This window comes from Zosterops lateralis (assembly GCF_965231275.1).
Source record: "Zosterops lateralis genome assembly, chromosome: 8".
NCBI lineage: Eukaryota > Metazoa > Chordata > Aves > Passeriformes > Zosteropidae > Zosterops > Zosterops lateralis.
Window position 1 is genome coordinate 2,340,861 of NC_139768.1, and position 17,808 is coordinate 2,358,668.

General features: G+C 41.6%; 1 protein-coding gene across 1 annotated transcript; it reads right to left on the reverse strand.

Annotated features, from left to right (window-relative positions):
* Positions 1 to 459: 459 nt before the first annotated feature.
* RGR (retinal G protein coupled receptor) lies at positions 460 to 12,182 on the reverse strand. Its single transcript, XM_083865915.1, has 7 exons — positions 11,956 to 12,182; positions 9,051 to 9,207; positions 7,713 to 7,834; positions 4,016 to 4,169; positions 3,338 to 3,455; positions 1,833 to 1,946; positions 460 to 855 (listed from the first exon to the last, which is right to left on the reverse strand). The coding sequence occupies exons 1-7, from the start codon at positions 12,032 to 12,034 to the stop codon at positions 712 to 714; spliced, it is 888 nt and encodes a 295-aa protein (XP_083722041.1). The 5' UTR covers positions 12,035 to 12,182; the 3' UTR covers positions 460 to 711.
* Positions 12,183 to 17,808: the final 5,626 nt, after the last annotated feature.

A 17,808-nucleotide genomic window follows, 5' to 3' on the forward strand; every position in this document is an offset into this window, starting at 1 on the left:
AAAAGATGAATGTTTTTTATGATGGACTATAAGCTTTTGATTGTCCTGCTAAGCAGCAGCTGCAAAATCTGATGCAGTTTAGTGTGTGACAAGGCTGAATGTCATGCAGTAACTCATTTGAATAGGAGCCAAGCTAATATTCCTTTCTGGGGAAACATGCTCACTAAAATGTTTTTATGGAACTAGGATGTCAGATTCATGATGGAAATTTGGAAACTCCCGTTTTGGGTGCACTGAAAACGAGTTGTTCAGATGAACAAGCTATTTATACGGACATGTGGTCAGTGCTGGATGCTGGTTTAATCTTCTAATAATCCAGACATTACCATATGGACAACCTGCACAGATTGGTCTGATGAGGCCTCTCTGGATAAATGAATATCCTGCTTCAGTTAACTTGCTGAGCTTTTATGTTAGCTTTTATCAGGAGAAAAAAAAAATGCTTTCCAGCCCATAGTTTATTTGCAGTGACATACAAAATGAGACCGATGGCAATCAACACAGGTTTAAGGCAGCTTGTTTGACAAGCAGCTCGTGATGGTTTGGACACTTATCTGGAGGGCTTTCTTTCCATATTTCATTGTTTGTAGCCAATGCACAGCCTTTCCAATGTGGAACCACCTTTGCACATATCAGAGAACGCACTCAGTTTTCTTGAATTTTTGCTTTCAGTGATGTACCCGCAGTAATTTTGTTCAGTGCCATAATGGGTTATTTAGTTTTATTATCGACCTCTGCTTTCTCAATCTTCTGTCCTGTGAGGAACTGCCATATTCCTCCTCTGTAGTTCTCATTTCCCAGGGCATATACAAAGGCATCCACCGTTGGCACAGTCTTGGCAATAAGGGCAGGAATCTGTCATGAAACACAATATTTATTATTAGGAAAACACACTGAGAATACAATGGGCTGATTTCAGCCTGTGTTTAGTTTCTCTTTACCAAAAAACCCCTCTCTCCAATGGCATTAACTTGCTGCTCCCAGACAGGGGAGAAGTAAAAGCAATTTGACTGGTGGGAAGTACTCAGGAAATTACAGTTTCTAGGAGAAAGAATTGAGGTTGGCATTGCCTGAAAAAGGAATAATTCAGTTGAGAGTGAATACAAGCACTTAGGAGGAGTGAAAGGTGTGCCATGGACACCTGTGGATGGATGAACAGGCTGATGTTGCTAAAACATTTAATGTGGGATACTGAATACAGTAATGCATTTGGTAACCTGAAACTGGGCTGGTTTGGGGCATGGAATGGAAGTTGAAAGTTTTGATGTGATATTGATGAGTCCCAAAAGTGGCTTTGGAGCCAAGACTCATAGAAGAAAGGGGGAAAAGGAGGTGGCAGAACCTTAGGAATGATCAATTACAGCTTCCTTGAGGAGAGAGAAGTATTAGAAATGTGAATGAGACAAACAGTCTCTTTAAAACTGAAAATTCTGAGCTGGTACCTCACTCTTGGAAGGACACAAAAAGCTCCTACATGGCACGGAACAGTACAGGTTACACATCTCTAACTAACTGCTGAAGAAAAAAACTTCTTAAACTTTCCCTTGATCAAAGCAAAAATGCAATGCCTGCTACATCACTGTGCTTACCTGTTTTCACTAAAAAATGGTAGATGAACAGAATGCTTTAAGGGAAAGGACTACTTCTTATAATACTTATATTACTTATATAAGTATACTTATATATAAGTATACTTACATATAATACTTATAATATTTATATTTTTACAAGTGAAGCCAGTAGTGAGTAAACAGGCATTGTTCCATAGAGACAGAGAGAGGAGAGTGAGGAGAATCCCACTGTTGGTGTGTCCTGAGGTGGCACTGACGTACCATGCGGTATTTGGGTGGAATGAACATCACATTTTCCACTGCTGCATAGGAGCACAGGAGGCAATAGGGACCCCAGCAAATCACCAGTGTCTTCAATGGTAAACCAGTATTAAACTGAAAAACAAGAGCAACGGGTTTCTTTGTGTTTCACCATCACACAAATGGATGGGAGAGGTCCTGTGGGGCTGTGGTTTGTGTTCAGCAGCAGGAGAGGATCAGGCAACAGGATGTGAGACAGAGCAGAGCAGCAGCACCAAAGGCTGATCCTGGGCGTGGGTGGGGAGTGGCAGAGGTGGCAAAACACCTTATGGTGTTTTGATCAGCTAAATCAGTGTGTGCTGGATATAGAAGCCATGGCCAGTAATGCTGCTGAAGGGAGAGGAATCTGAAAATTTAAAAGTAGATTAAAAGGAATGATATTCTGCTGACTTGCAGACAAACTGTGTGAAGCCACTGCCATGCTGGTGCGAGAAAGGGATGCAGTAACTATGTTGTGGTAAGGGGATTTCTCTGTCCTTTATGCTAAGGCCCTATCCATGGTGTTCATGGCCAATAAATATTAATGACTAAGGAAGTGAAAATTTCATCTGCATTGTAACTTGTCTGCACAGCTACAGAGAATCGTGAGAAAGAAATGACATGCTAGTGCATACAAACTTACTGGAAAAAAGTAATAGACATAATAATGAACACTGAGACTTGTTCAAGAAATACGTAGGAGACATGTTTTTATTGCAGTCAGCTACAAACAAGTCTGCCTGACTGTCTCTGTCAATATAACATTTCTCTTGAGCTCTGACTGTCTGCTGAGTGCAGGGGTTGGGCTGTGCCCACTGGCCATGCATGGTGCCCCAGATTGTACAGCCTGCACCTCAGCAAACAACTCATATAATCACCACATTACACTCCCATAAACCTGCCACAGCAGAGCAATTCCTTTGTTTCCAGCTCATAAAGATTCCTGGATTTCCTCAGCCAAGTGTAAACACAATGTGTATTGAAGGCCCTTCTCCCCCAATGGGGTGCCTGTGTGTTTCCTTGCAGTTCTGACTTCCTCAGCCATGAGCCAAAGGCAAAGCAGGAAAAAACAATCCTCCCTGAGATAAACTTCCCTGGATAAATATTGATATGCTATTGGCAAATATTCTGTACGCTCTGTGATTATTTTGTGAGGAGAGTTGGACCAGTGTTGATGGAGGGAAATCTTTCAGGATCACTGGTCCAACTCCCTCTTTGATGGGGAACTGTTTACAGCATTTGTAAAAAATGTTGGCCCTCTGGTAAAAGGTTGACATTTCCAAGGATGGTGTTTCCATGAACTTTGTGGATGTCTCCATTCTGTGTTGCACTACCCTCCTAGTCAAGTAGCACTGGGGGAGTTAGGACAGAGGGAGCTGATTCAAAGTCTTTGTAAAAGTCCTTTTTTTCAAGGATTTTGACTCTACTACTTTGAATGCAGCCCTATTGTGTCAAGGTGATTACAGGGGTTCAGGGAGTTTTCTTACCTTAAAGTGCCCAGTTTTCCTGAATTTTTGGTGTATGGACTGATAGGCTGTCAGCATGATGAAGCCTGGGATCATGAAATTGAACGTGGATAGAGCAAAAAGGAATGTGACATAGTTTCTGGAAAAGGTGAGGAGGGAAGAAAAAACAGAGGGTGTTAATTCAACTCTAGTGCATCTCTGTAAACTTGCTGTAAATATTTATCAAATTGTAATTTTAAAATTGCTAAGACCACTTTTGTCAACATGCTTGAGGTGCAGCATTTGCTGAAGGCCAGTTAAGCTGTGCCAGGTGTGGGATGGATAGTATTGTACAACTGGTGTTGGTATTGTAAACCATCACTACTCAGACATCTGTCCTGGCCTGCATAAAGCCAAAAAAAAAAAAAAAAAAGTTTGAAATATTTCAAGCCCTAACCCCAGAAAAGATGCAGTGTACAGATGAGTGAGGGAGGGTCAGAAAGCTGAGCACCAGTCTCTCCCCCAGAGGAAGCTGACTTGAGCTGTTCCCTGTGCCACCATGCAAGTCCAGGCAGCCTTGGGTGGTGCCTGCCTTGTCCCAGCTGCTGGGAAGGGACATCTGCCCCAGGAGCAGTGCTGGGCACAGCTGGGATGGGGTTTGTGTGCCACCAAGACCATCCTAGGGGGTGGCAGCCTGTTGGAGCTGGCCCTGGCCCTCACCTGTCCCCTTTGCTGTAGTCCAGGGTGCAGCAGGTTCGGAGCGGTTCGTAGTCATATTCTCCCCAGCCCAGCAAGGGCATCACGGACCAGAAGGCAGCAAAGAGCCAGGCAAACACCATCATGGAGGCTGCTGTGCTCCACTGCAGCCTGCTCCCTGTGGGAAGACAAAGGGGGTCTCCATGCCCTGAACAAAACCACTGGAAACAGCTGTCAGGCCCACCAAGCAGCTGTTCATGTTCTGCATCCTGAAGGTGACCAGAGTCTGGAGGAGTCAGTCTTCCATAAAATCAGAAGGAAGCTTTTAGCAAACAGCAAACTGAACTTCTCTTTTGTGTGTTTTACTTAGATAAATCCTGTATTGCTGCTCAGCTCCATGCTGGAGATACAGCTGCTGTTACAAACATTATATTCCTGTGTTTTGGGAATGTGTTTAAAGACACAGATGAGGCAGAGAGTAGAATGAACAGGTGATGCAATAAAGAGTGTTTGAAGAAAGAGTCCCATTGCAGAGTGTGGGTCAGATCAGAAATGTGACTCTGCACACACTCCCCAGCCCCTGCTTTCATCCTTCCTGCCTGGCCAGGAGTGCATGGCATGTGTGGATATCTAATATACTCTATTCTAAAATTACTGGTCATCAATATATATGTGAATATATATACCCAACATGAGAACAGAACTTGTTCTAAAAATACTACTGGACAAGTAATTTTGCCCTTTAGATCATCACTTAGCCTGTAACAGGAAATGTGAAACACTCAGCATTAGCAATTTTTTTCTAATTTTATTATAAAGTATTCTCTTGTACCTATCTCATCCAGTTCCATCAAATACCCAAAGGAATGTAATGAAAGACTGGAAACTTGAGAAGACACAGGAAGTATTTCTTCGTGGAGAAAGCAGGCAGGCTTCCTTGCTGCTGCAGGATATTGTGCTAGCCCCAGTGCTGGGATGTAAAAAAGTCTGGATAATTTTGTTATCCAGGCCAGTGTCTGTTGTCATGCCCATGACACCAGCAGGGAGAACAGTGACTTTCCCTTCTAATCCAATCTCCCATTAGGGACAAGGAATGATGTCGTTTTCACTAAGGGGAGGCAATACTTTTTGGGCCCCACTTTGGAGGCTTGAAGAGGACAGAATCAGAACTAACAAAATTAAATTTTTCCTTTTGGCTCTGACCTTTTGCAAAATGAGATTAATGGTGAAGTAGACCTGGTAAAATCAGCTGCTGGTTGACCCTTCAGGAAATATTTACACACACATCAGAAGTGGTTAAAAATATATGAATATAAAATCAAACAATCTTGAGATTGTTTTAGTTTTTCTCAGAAAAAATACTTTCAGTATAAGAACAGTGAAAGATGTGCTCACGTGGCAAAAATGTCCTTCCCTGAGAAGGTTGAGAGCAAGAGCACAAGTTGAGAGCAGTTCAGTTGTTTTTGTGCACAACAATCCATTGCTTTACCTTAAATGCCTTTTCTTGGCCTGATAAAATTGAATGTAATAGCTGTGTAGGTCCTAATTCAATTAAATGCAAAATGTATGGGGTTCAGCATATGCTTGTAGATATAATTCCTAATTAGTGCCCAGTGCTGGCAGTTTGGTCCTATTAAGTCTAATCACTCTTGTGCTCTGGTTTTCTCTCTTTTAAAAGCAAAATGGAAGCCTCTCTTTTCCACACAGTGAAATATGAATGCAGGGAATTTAAAACAATTTCTCTAATTGCTTTGGAACAGAAAGACTGTGCCCCCATCATTCAAAGATGACTAAAATTTTGATGCCAAAAGATGAACTTTTAGCAAGTGCCAGATAGATCACGGAACCTTAATCCTTTTGATCATAAAGGCCAGTTTTTAGTGATATAATCATAAATTATATCTCGGTGTTTAGTTTGTGGAAACATTTATGAATGTATTTCTTTTAAGATTTATGATTTATTCAAACATTTAGCTGATTTTCACAGACTGAAAAAATAAATCTCTGCTGGGGTGATAATACTGTTTTCTTTCATATTGCCAAACAATATCAACCTGATTTCTGGTGAGTGACTTGTCTGGTTATCAAAACATTTTAAAGGTATTTATCACTTAGGGCTTGCTGATGTCCAAGTCTAAAAATCTGGTTAATTTTTGGAATGTTGATGAACAAATTTGTGATATTAGCATCCAGAATAGTTGTAAAGCCACAGGTTATCATAGTAATTTTACATTCTCATGAGCTCTTTCTTCCCAGAAGTAGGGATAGTGAATAATCAGTGCCAAGCTGATGAATGCCACAGCAAAGGTTTTCTTGGGAAACTGTTAGGACATAACAAAAAAAAACCACCTGGGGATGATGTAATTGAGCCTGGAAGGGAGTACCAGATCCTGGGGAGTGAAGCTAAAAGGCTGACAGCTTTATATTTTAGGTAAAGGTATTTTGTACCTGCTGTACAGGCATGCAAGTCACACTGGTGTCAACAGGAGTTTAATGTATGGATTGAGAACACAGCGTAGCCTGTGGGCTTGGTGTAGCACATCTGTGAAATATGCCTTAATCTCCCTTGCAATCAGCATGTGAAGAATTGAACTAGAAGGGGCTGGTTTTACTGGAATAACCACAGGGCATGAGCACCTTCGGGGATTTTTGTTTTGTTTTGTTGTTCAAAATGTTCACTTTTAGGAGCCATGTTTGGCCATCAGTAAGTAACAATTTGAGCAAAGTAAAGAAGCTTGTGCCCTTAGGGTCCTTCTGCCTGTACTCTAAATGTATTGTGTGTTCTTGACTGGAGGAGTGCATGGCACAAAAGCATTAAAGCCAATGTGGCCGAGAGTAAAATGTCTTTCCCAGACATGCTTATTTTCAGGCTCTCTCTCATAAAATACAGATGCTTCAAATGCATTTCAGTGTCCAAGGGATGTTAGTATGGATTTAGCTCACAGCCTGCATTATTTGGGACCGTTGTCTAGACATAAAAAAATATATTTCTTTACCTGAGCCAAATTCCTGCAAAAATTGCAGAACAAAAAAGTTGGCAGCCTTTCCTCAACAAGATAATCAGACTGACCATATTCCCTGTGTGCTTGGGGTGTGCTTTGCTGTTTGCTGCTGGAATCACATGGAGATTGTGCCTCAATGGCTCTGTGGGTAAAATATATTTTACTTTGTGGGTAAAAGAAGTCTCTTGCAGCCCCAAATGCCTGTGTGTTGCACAAAGGGGCTGCTGAGCTGTGTCTGTCCAATCCTGCCTCTGCACGGGCTCTGTTCCAGCCACTGTCTCTGCAGAGGCAGCTCTCTGCTTACACCAAATTTATCTGTAATTAGTAAACTCTGCATGAACATGATGATCTGTTTGGTACACAGCAGGGTGTTGGGTGAAAGCCCAAGATGAATAGATTTTTCTTCAATATGAGGGATTGGATTTTATTTGGGACTTTGTTTTAAAGATTACTTACGGATTAAGAGAAAGAAGGTCACAAATTGGATGTGATCTGGAAGAGGGAATATCTCCTGAAGGTGGTTGATAATAATTTCCCCCTGTATGGGAAAGGGTCCTTTGGAGAAACTGTTTATATTTGCCCTATCTACTGTATAAGAAAAACAAACTCATATATAAAATACAAATGATAAGTATGTGCTTGCTTTGATTCTCAGAAGCATCAGGCAGCTGCCTTTGGCAGGCTGTGGATGTGGTTGGGAGGTAAATTGCAGCCCTTACTTGTACAGTAGTGATGGTATCTGTCCCAGGCGACGGCAGCACTGGAGCCAATGCTGGCCAGGGCTGTCAGAAAGCCATGGAAGCCATGGATCTGACAGCCATCAGAGCCATAGGGCCAGTATCTGTCAACAAACAAGGAACAGGCTAAGAAAATCATAGAGAAAGGTGAAGGCATGTTTGGAAATTGCATCAGCAGAGAGGGTACAATGATAGCCTGTGCTCATCCTTGATAGCCTGTGCTCGTCCCATCTGTCTAAGAAACACTGAAAGATGTTACTGGACTTGCTTTTAGGCATTTGGTTTCTCTTGTGGTGCAACAGTTATTTGTACTCTTAATGCTGAGAAGAAAATATAACCCTTTATCTGTGTATTGAAAAGTTGGGAGGATTTAAATTTGAAATCTACATTTTGTCCGATTATCCAGATCTTCAAGATTTGCCTCCTTTGTGAGGAGCTAATTTATCAATGTGTGCAAGTCAGTGCAACACAACAAACAGATAAAGACTTGCAGACAAATTTGGGGTCAGTCTAGAGGTTTAGTGAAGTGATATTTTGATATTCAAGTAGCTTCTATAACCACTGGTGAAGATGTCTGCTAAATGTCTTCTCTAGTCAGTCTTATAATCTGTCACTGGTTATATGCAGTAAAATCTGCTTTTCTACTGTCCTGGGTTGCAGTGTAGGATGTACACACAGTATTTATTCTCTCCCCATCCCCATGAGCTGTTGGAACCAGGTGGGGCAGTGTTTTCCCAGGCCCCTCCTTTGGGCTCTTCTGCTCATGGCCCATCAATGCCTTGCCCAGGACTCACAGGGAACTCCCTCCAGGAGCTCTCTCTGTTTAATGGGCCATCAAGGACCCACTGCACGACTCCTCATCCCATTGGGAGATGCTCCCAATGCCCAGGGGGAGGAGCCAAGCATTCCCACCTGGAGAGAATCTGGGATTTGGGACAGGACAAGCAGCCCTGAGCCACTGGATTCCCAGAGGAGCAGAGCTCCCAGACCTTTCTGTGGGATCACTGCTTCAGGAAGAGCCCCTCCCCTGGACTGCTCCCACCACCCTGCTCAGGGTGTGTTCTGACTCTGTCAGCGGTCTTTTGCGTTATTGCATTTTTTAAATTTTATTTTACTTTTTTCCTTTCTTCTTATTAAATTGAATTTCTGACTTGAAGCCTCTCACTGGTTTTGCTTTCAAACCACGACAAGGAACAAGAAAGTTGGCTATGACTTATGGCAGAAAGAGAGCCATTTAATTAGTTAGACCTCTTAAAGCTTAAGCTGTTGATTTTCATGTGGTTCTTCTGAACAAGCTTTAGGAAAACCTCCCTGCCATACCTGAGGAAGCTGGAGAAGGCAGCGATGAAGGCGTTGATGCAAATCCCGCAGTCGGCCAGGGCGATGCTGAGGACCAGCAGGTTGCTGGGTGTTCTCAGCTCTTTGATTTTTCGGAAAGAAATAATGGTCAAGCCATTCAGGCAGAAACCAAGCAGGGCTGAAAGACAGAATTGTTTGGTGTGATTCGACTGGAAATGGAAAATATCTACAATGATACTGCTGTTTTCTTTGATGACGGAATAATTACAGTGGAATCTTATGCACAGGAAATATGTCTGTAGTGGTCAGTCTGCACGCAAGTTACAAAGGCTTTCAGATGAGAAGTCATGGCTCAAGCCAGTGCTTCAGACTTCATCAGTCATGTGGAGCAGAAGAGGTTTGATCTCATTTGCAATTCTGCCTTTTGTGATAATAAGAGAAGCTGGATTGTCAGGCTCCATGCAGGGACACACAGTTCAGGGTTCAGAGCAAGTGAGATGCAGAGGAAGCAGTTCCAGGAGAGCTGCTGCTGGTGTACACATGTCCAGGCCTGACTTTGATAGAGAAATGGCTTGTGCTTAATGTCCATTCTAACATTCTTTTTCCGTTTAAGCACAGAAATCTCCCAGCCATGTTTCAGTCAGGCTGCCTCCCTTTGGGCTTCTGTCTCAGGGCAGCTACACAGGGCTTGAATCACACCAGCCCAATCTTATTACTGCTCCTCGTCAATAGACTATACATGGAAAGGAATAATCTAATTATGAAAAGCACTCACTGATAGATTAAAAAAAAATAAATTTATGTTGGTCCTCAGAGCAACCTGAGCTGTGCCACTCCAAAGCCCATCCTTCACTGGTTTAAACTCAAGCTTTGTCTTTTAATACCTTTTTCAAGGCAACCTGAATTATTTTACCTCTGATGAGGCTCTGACTCAACATCCAGTCCCTAAGTTTCAGTTAGATGAGAGGCACTTTGTCTTTGTGTTCTTCTTGGAAAAAGAAATGATGTAGCACAGAAAAAATCCTTATCCCCTAATTCTGTAAAATAGTGTAGTTACTTATGATTATTGTCTTAATTCTGCAGTTACATAAGATGGATGATTTTTTTTTTCTAGTCAGAAATCCTGCTTCTACCTTAATTGCATTAATGGCTGACGGCATAACCATAGTACCAGCTGATGTGTGTCTATCATTACACAACATATAACAAAATATTTCCAGGAGAAATATTTGGAGCCATTTGAGATCGGCTGTTTTTATTTCCTCCCTGCCAGATTACCTCCCACCCACAGGGTAAAACTGCTGTCAACTCTCCCAAATGCAGAGAAGCCTTTAGGAGAGATGTGTTCTGAGCAAATTTAGAGTAGAGCTGAAGAGTTATTACTATATCAGATTTATTTTCTATCTTTGCCCTGGTTTTGGAAGCCTCAGGCTTTACCAGATTCTGCTTTCTTGAAGCTCATCATGAGTGTACAAATAGAGAACTTACTAAATTTTTTTTAAAAGCTTTGAATTTTCATTTTTAGATCAGCAAATGTGTCCACTTAATAAAGTGAATGCAGCTCTTCATCTTCACCACAACCTTTTTTTGTGAACTGCAGTAAGAAGCTGCCATAAAAAAAGGAGAGGTCTTCCTGTGTTTCAGAAGGTGAATTAAACCTGATTATTTAGCTTGGTCTTCTAACCAATGACAATAATAAAGTTTTACTGCCAATCTACTGGGCACATTCTGCCTGTGGAAAATACTTGTGTTTAGTAAACCAGAAATGTATTAGACTACACCTGGTTTTAACTGCAGGTGGTTACCACGGGGTTCTTTGCTGGAACTTGCACAAGTGCAGGTCCCCACAGGCTGCAGCCCCTGGCACAGGGCAGGGCTTGCAGGGCTGTGGTGCCACAAGCAGGTCCCCAGCAGGACCCAGCACTGTCCCTGTCCTCCTGCTGTTCCCACCCTTCAGGACCAGAGTGCAGATCCTGCCAGGCTGTGCACATGGCTCAGGACTGTCAGCCAGGCTTAGCCCTGGACTCTGTTCAGGCAGCAGTCTGCTCCTGGGCAAGAAGTGGAAGCTTTTTCCTCTTTCTTCCAAGGAAGAGTTTCTGACAGCATTTCCAGCTTTCCTTTGCAGCCAGATATGAGCTTGGCTGCAAGGCAAAGGCAAACACCCATGCTACATGTTCATGGGGTGAGCTAATGAGCATTTATCCCACTCTGATGGTGCTTACAGCTTCTCCTCCTTGGCTCTTGGGCCCCATGATTCCCACATCCCCCTTTGAGTAGCACTCAGCAGAAATGGGATCCCATGCCCTGGGACTGACACCAACATAATCCTAGTTGTGAACCTTTGCTGGCTGCCAGGTAGATACAAATTCATGGTTTTGTGGCAGTCTCTCAATAAGTGGCATATGCCTTAAGAAAAGATCACATTGGCTAAATTAAATTGATATGGTTTGTTACTTTTACCCAGCAGCCATTAATCACAGTGCTACCATTGCAGTCTGGATGTATGCTAAGAGTTTACAGGTTTTTTTGGAGCTATTGTCTTTGATTGTAAGACAGCCATCATAACCCACAAAACAAGCAGTCCAATTTCATTGAGAGATTATCAGTCATTTCAACTTCTTTCCCCAGAGGAAGATAAAATTGCCTTTAAAAGTCAACAACAAAATATCACATCCCAAATTACTGAGAAGAGCTGAGTAACAAGTATTTCACTGCCACAGCTACACATAGAGCACAGATATTCAAGGCAAGGAGCTTGCAGCTCCCCCTGATTTACTCACCACAAGTACTGGTGATGTAGCCACTGTAACCAGGGTCACCATACCACAAGTACTGCTGTTCACTTCAATTTTCCTTCCCTCCTCTTATCAGAAATAATAGGAGGAAAAAAAATCTCATTGCTGCTGAGGTCCCACACCAAACTTACCTTCTACCAGCAGGGCAGTGCCAATGGCAAACACTTCTATTTCAGTGAAGCCTTCAGGGAGAGGGTGTGCAGTGACCATCCTTATGGTAAATATGCCAAAAGATTTAACCTCTGCCCTCTGTTATAGCTGTGGGGCTGCCTTTTCTCTGGATCTCTCTACTTCCAGTAGCCCCAAGGCTTCTTAAAGGAGCAGCTCACGTGCAAACACATGCTGTTATTATATAAAAGCTTTGGGGTTTTTACTCCCACCACTACAATCCCTGCAGGAATGTTATTAATGATGGGACCAGCATCAGCCCGCACTCCCCCTTCCCCTGTAAATCGTATTTCAGACACCAGCAAAATGAAAGCATTCATTGCAATCACAACAAGTTCTTTGTAGACACAAGATTAAGAAACCTGTCCAGTTAATTTTGCAACACTGGAAAAGAACTAAATGCTGTGGAACAAAGGAAACATGTAATTGGGGAGTGACCTGAAAAACAAAGGGGCACTCATTGAGTTGATAATTAGAGGGAAAAGTAGGAACCAATAATTTCTGCAGCTTGTAGATCTTCCCCTCACCCACTTTTTTAGAAACTGGCCAGTGTATTTTTCTGGCAATGACTGTCCTCTATATCAACATATTTCCTCTTTGTAACTGAGGCTTAAACTAACATGCACACTGGCATAGCTTGATTAAAGACAAACACAAATTACTGATTTGGGGCCCTAAACATACAAGGATATGAGTGAGTTGCTCAGTGGTGAGGGCTCACAGGCATCACCTCACTGTTCTTTTGGAGATGTTTGGAGTCTGGATGTGCAGTGTGCAGCTTGTCCAACCTCCAGCTGTTGCCTTAAACAAGCAGGATAGTTCCATCTTTGATGCATAAATTTCTTCATCCTGATAATCCTACTGCAAAATGGGAGCAAAAAGGGATATGAGCACAAGGGGATATATGAGCTTCCCCCAGCTCAGACCCCACACTGTGCTGACCTGCTGATTGAGGTGTCAGGCAGAGGGAATTCACTCCAGATGCCACCAGAGCTCCTTCTGTTCTCTTGACTATATGGTGAAGTTTACGTTTCAGGGGTGCATTTACAGTCAGGGGTGTTGGTTGAAGGTAGTAGTGGATTTTTTTGCAGTTTTTCTGAAATCTGTGCTTAAAGGGTGTGATGCCCAGGAGAACTGATTAGAGCTTCAAGGCTGTTGTGAAACCATCTTGCTGTGCTTTTTTGATCTCTGGTATTCAATTTACAGCTCTTTTTGATGTAGGTAATTGCCTTGATGGATATGCTCTTGGATTTTGAAGTAGAATTCAGGAGGACATGATATTTGTTAGGCTGTATAGATGTTTGGCTTAAGCAGAGTAAAATTACATTGCACCACATAAATCCATTGTTATGTTTGCCTTTCACCCACCTGCATGTCTTGATGACAAAGAAGGTGACAGTCCTGCCTCCTAGCATGGCAAATGAGTGATCTAAACCATCTTAATAGTGATCCATTGTATGTTCTTGCAAAAAAAATTAGTGCTAGATCTTGTAAATGTGCTGTAAATCTTCATAGCATGATAGTTCTGAAAAGGGATGGCTCATTGTAATGCTTGTCAACATAAAGCTCCTCTAGACTGGGGATAAAGGACACAGATATTTGAACTGCCCTCCTGAGGGCTGTCAGGTACTTTTGGTTGCCTGCCACTGTACTTCACCCCAAGCAAATGTGTTACACTGCTGATGGTTTTTGTGGAGTGTATTAAAGTCTGTGGGGCAAACTTTGCTCTCATTCCAACACTATTTCTTCTGTGAAAGTAGGGTACTACGCTGGTCCCCTTGGATTTAAAACACCTTTACTAGAATGATTATATTAACTTGTTGACTGCTTTTCTTTAAGTACCTTAACAATTTCCATGTCTAAGTCTCACTTAATTTATCAGTGCAGAGTGTACCCAAATTAGTCATAGGCAAACTTTCCAGTGGCAGTTCAGCATCTGACTCAAGTGAAATTCATGTTGACAGAAACTTTGTGCATCAGTCTCTTAATGCCTTTGTTGATGCTGTGTTAAGCTGACTTTCTAAAGGTATGTTGAGATAGTATGGAATGATTTATGGTCCAATATGGTTTCTAACTTCAGCTATAAGTTCAGATTGTAAATGGTTTTCTTCAAGCAAAGAGGAAGTGCAAATAAGGAATAGATATTGATAGAATCTGCTAATGATAGTTCTTTTTCCAGGTGGTAAAAATGCATTCATTTCCTTTCTGTCTTATTTATGTAAGACATAACCTCACATTGTGTATTCCTGTAAAGTCAGGAAGAACATGCAAATGATAACAGGTTTGCCAAAGACGCTCATTAACTCCTTAGCGATGAAGTTTTTAATGATCCCTTTCTATTTTATGCACTCTTTCAATAGCTTTGTGCTCTTTCCAAATCGAGGGGAAAAGGTCTTTTGCTCAACCTGATGTTATCCATTTCCTTTTGCCCCCTCACTTAAGAATATTTCACTGGTTACTAATCTGTTTGCCAGGAATACACGAGAAAAAATTACAGTATATTCTTGCCAGATGTCCCTATGGATTTCAAAGAACTGTAAAGATCTGATGGAAGCATATTAATCTTTGTAAAATATGCATTGGTACAAGCACAACAAAAAAAGGTGCAGTTCAAAGATAACAGAGTGCTCATGCACTCTGAATTTTCTTCAAGCAATCAATGCAGATTACTGACACAGTATTTTATATTCACAGCAAGAACTTTGCTAAATTGATGCATCATTATTCCTCTGCCTTCCTAATCCTTTCTTCTGATTCAGGCTTAGCTGAATTTGACTTTTTTATGTTGAAATATGGCTTTAAATGAAAAAACAGCAGCATTTCAGCAGAAGCAGGCTGGGAGTGCAGTCACCCAGAACTGCAGTTTGGTGTCACTGAAACGAGAGGGAATCTTGGTCCTCATGGGAAAGGCTTCTTGCCAAGGAAAGGAAACAGAAAGTGTATTGTCTGGAGACCTTCTGGCTGCAGTTGTGTAAATTTGTTTCAGTTTGGTAGGAGTGATAGGGAATATGACCCAGATTGTAAATAGGCACCTGGTGTTGGCCATAAGGAGGGATGATGCAGGGAAAAAGTCATCAGCATTTCCAGAGCTCTGCTAATGACTTTGTTCCATAGGTCTGAAGGAGCTGCCTTCATCAGCATTAAATGCAAGATCCAATTTAGAATGACGTAATGCATTAACGTGCTCTCCACTTGCATCAGTGGGAAGGATTTTCCACTTCACAAGTGTCCTGCCAGAAGCTTCTTGGAGCTGCATTTACCTAATGAAATTGATTTAGTGGCTGGCCTGTGTTGCCTGCTAATAAAATCCTTCATGCAAAATCATGATAATAAGGTATTTTATGGCTTTTGTTTATGCTAATATATGCTGTTTGGTTTGCTTTATGCCATGTTTTTCTAAGTATACGGAGAAAAGAAATAAAAATAAATTCTGTCCAATTGCCATATTAAAAATGAGAGACTTAGTGGAGTATTCTGTGTTTGTCACTCAGATTTAACTTTAGAGTTTGTGAGGAGAATCTTCTGATCAAACATTTCTGGGGGAAAAAATGGAAACTATAATGTAAAATAATTCATTTAGTCTTATTAAATACAAAGCAAAAATTTTTCTCTGAATTATAACCCCACCTAAGAAAGATAAGAAAGATTGCCATGTCCTGAACTTTGCTGACAATAGACTTTGACCCCATTTGCTTTGCATTTATTTACACCAAAAAATATAAACGGGAGATCTGGTTCTTCTCAAAGAATGCAAAACAAATTCTTACACTTCAGGTGAATTACACTTTCTCACTGCTTCTTTGTATGTTTTTTCCTACAACTGATATTTTTGGTTTGGTGCAGAGAAGGAACTGTTTACTTCCCTTCCTAAGTAAACAGCAAGGAGCACAATTTTTATGATTTGGAGTGCAGAACTGTAAGTAAAGAGCCTAACCCCTGCTAGTTTCATTATGGAATGGGATTGTCTGTCATGAAAAAAATGCTTTTACTTTGCACTGCAAAATGTGGTATTGATTTTAAAGTCTCAAATAAATATCACCTGCACTTACAAGGAAATTATCTAATGAGCATTCATTTTGCATTACAGAGCATAATGAGCAAATAACTGTTCAGTAGTTGGGAGGAGGTCATGCACTTTAGGCTTAAAAATACCATGAAAATCTAGAAAGCTGTTGTACTGCAAACAGTGCTTCAGGATTAACTAGAAATTTGTGTCAAAGTGAATTTGTAGTCTGTTGAACACAGCAATCAGATCTTGCTTCCAGATTTATTTCTTCCATCTCCCTGAATTAAGCAGGGAGCATGAATGTAAGCAGAAATAGCATCTTCTTGCAGCCCACTCATCAGTGCTGCCTCATGCAGCCCTTGAAGTGCAGGTACTGGCATCTACTCTTACAGTTTTAATGATCTCTTCTCATTGTCTTTGTTTCACTGATTCTGTTCTCTTCTGCTTGCTCCATTCTGAGACTGCACCTTGTGTACAGCGTCCAGTTCAGGGATTCCCAACAAAAGGACCTGGACCTGCTTAGAGGAGGGTCATGAAGAAGATCAGAGGCTGGAGCATCTCTCCTATGAGGACAAGCTGAGAAAGTTGGTGTTCTGCAATCTGGAGAAGAGAAGGTTCTGGGGAGGCCTTGGAGCAGCCTTCCAGTACCCAAAGGGAGCCTGCAAGAAGCTGAGGAGACTCTGCACAAGGGAATGTAGTGACAAGAGGGACAATGCAGTGACAATAGCACTTTAAATTGGCAGATGGCAGGTTTAGATTATATATTAGGAAGAAATTCTTGACTGTTTATGAAGCAATGAAGCACTGGAACAGAATGTGTGGATGCCCCATCCCTGGAGGTGTTCAAGGCCAGGTTGGATGGAGTTTTGAGCAACCAGTTCTAGTGGAAGTTGTCCCAGCAAATTTGGAACTATGTGGTCTTTTAAGGTCCCTTCCAAACCAAATCAAACCATTGTGTGATTCTATGATCTATGAAGCCTGTGAACCAGGGGAATATATCTACTCCCTGTGCACCAAAGCTTTCCTCCTCCACTTCTTTCTGTTCCAGTTCCTTAAGTCCAAAGCCTGCTTTAGCTGGTTTCCACACCTCCTGATGGACCTCTTGAGTTTCTGCAGGGTGAGAGCAGACTGCTCTCTTGACCATTCAGATCAAGCCTAACATGGGTGTATCTGTGCCTTGATGGTTAACCCATCATTTGCATCATTTGGTGGTGATGTATCAATGAAGGATTATAGGAAAATACAGTCAACAGGGAGGGAAAACTCCAACATGTAAGTGCTGATAAAACATAACTGGGTTATTAGTTGACTGGTCCTTTTCCTCCTTCCAGAGACAACTTGTGAATACACTCCAAGATATAAAACCTGTTAATGTTGCCTCTTTTATTTTATCTGGCTTTATTAATCTCTCAGCCTACCTCCAGGTCTTTCTTTTTCAGAACAGAAGTGACTCTGTCATGTTAAGTAAATAGCAGCTTTCTTGACAAAGTGCAGAGCATTAGCTGCTGCTAAGGCATGCTTTATTGATTGCTGTTGATTTTTACAAATTAAGTTTACTTCTACTGCTCCTGACATTTAGTGGTAACTTAAATGTTTCATTAGTGAGGCAAAATTGAGGGTCACAAAAGCAAACCTTACAATACAGTTCTGCTTTCTACAAGTTTATTATCTGAGAGCTCCAATGGAGGGCAACTACTTTATCAGATGGATTGAAAAAAAAACCAACAAAAACAAACCAGATACAAGAGGTTAATTATATTGTATTGCCTTTTCAAGTAGAATTTAACTTCAGATGTTTCAGTCAATGTTG

Excerpts from the sequence above, each read along its gene's own strand:
- RGR (XM_083865915.1), bottom strand. The coding sequence starts at position 12,034 with ATGGTCACTGCACACCCTCTCCCTGAAGGCTTCACTGAAATAGAAGTG. Across the intron at positions 9,208-11,955 it reads CACTGCCCTGCTGGTAGAAG|CCCTGCTTGGTTTCTGCCTG; the intron begins GTAAGTTTGGTG and ends TCTGTCTTTCAG. Across the intron at positions 3,456-4,015 it reads GACTACAGCAAAGGGGACAG|AAACTATGTCACATTCCTTT; the intron begins GTGAGGGCCAGG and ends CACCTTTTCCAG.